The sequence below is a fragment of the Arachis ipaensis genome, chromosome B06 (assembly GCF_000816755.2).
Source record: "Arachis ipaensis cultivar K30076 chromosome B06, Araip1.1, whole genome shotgun sequence".
Taxonomy (NCBI): Eukaryota; Viridiplantae; Streptophyta; class Magnoliopsida; order Fabales; family Fabaceae; genus Arachis; species Arachis ipaensis.
The window spans coordinates 9,338,236-9,339,329 of record NC_029790.2 but is presented as its reverse complement, the minus strand read 5'-3'; the positions used below and the strand labels follow the sequence as shown (position 1 = coordinate 9,339,329).

At 30.3% G+C, this 1,094-nt stretch overlaps 1 protein-coding gene across 1 annotated transcript in view; it reads right to left on the bottom strand.

Moving 5' to 3' along the window:
- LOC107646599 (glycine-rich cell wall structural protein-like) overlaps positions 945-1,094 on the bottom strand; it is a 471-nt gene continuing 321 nt past the window's right edge. The window contains exon 2 of the mRNA XM_016350776.1: positions 945-1,081. Within this exon, the coding sequence (XP_016206262.1) occupies positions 945-1,081 (137 nt within the window). The remainder of the gene's footprint in view (positions 1,082-1,094) is intronic.

Below are 1,094 nucleotides of genomic sequence, written 5' to 3'. Positions count from 1 at the left end.
ATCGCACTTAATCTTAGCAATGAATTTGATTAGTTTAATAACACATAAAATCCTTTACTAAAAATGACATCGCTAACTGTTACTGTTAAATTTTATAATTTTCTGCTAATTCAGGGTGAACGGTATTAACGAATTTTTTAGTCATATTTGTTGCTAATGAGATGTTGAAGGCGCTAATAATATGAAAAATTTTAGTAATGATTACTGAATCATAAATTATCAATTATATTTAGATATATATTAAAATTAATTATTAATATAAAATACATATTAAATTATAAAATATAATTAAAAATGAGTTAAAATTAATTTTAATAACTGATTTTAGTATACACCTAATATTTATGATGAATCATAAACCCTGAAATAAATATGATTATTATTACAGATCAAAGATAACGTTTGTAGAAGAGGGAAACGCAGGACCAGGAGCAAACACATGGCATCGTGTGCCATGGACGAAACATCTAAGCGGCTCTGGGCTTCATCAATTCTTGGACATGTCTTATATTGACAAAGAAGGCTGGATTGCTAATATTCCCTCATTATGATGATTTATGATTTAGTGATTGTTATAAACTTATAATGTATAAAAAGTAATATCTAACTTATTAAAAAAAAGTTAAAAATTGTTATTTTAAAAATATTAATTAATATATGCAACCAAATTAATAACGCATGCATGCATAACAACGTAGCAATGGAAGAATTGTCGTTATTTATTACAATCCATCGAGAAACTGAGGATAAACATACAAAAAGATAACCAATTTTAATTTTTATGGTCTCATAATCAATTCTGTAAGATACGACAAACATAACATTTCTACAACAATATTAATACATGATCATGGGCCATGTTTTATTCATTAACAATACAATAATGTTCCCGTCATTTATATATATATTACATCAATGGACCATTTTACTAAGCTTTCTTTTGTTTAAAATTTTCCATCGTTTCCTTCGATTCTGTTATTTCTTCTGCCATTTGTACCGGCACCACCCCCGGCACCGGCACCGGCTCCGGCTCCGGCACCACCTCCGGCGCCAACACCAGCCCCTGCTCCTACACCAACACCTGCGCTAACCCC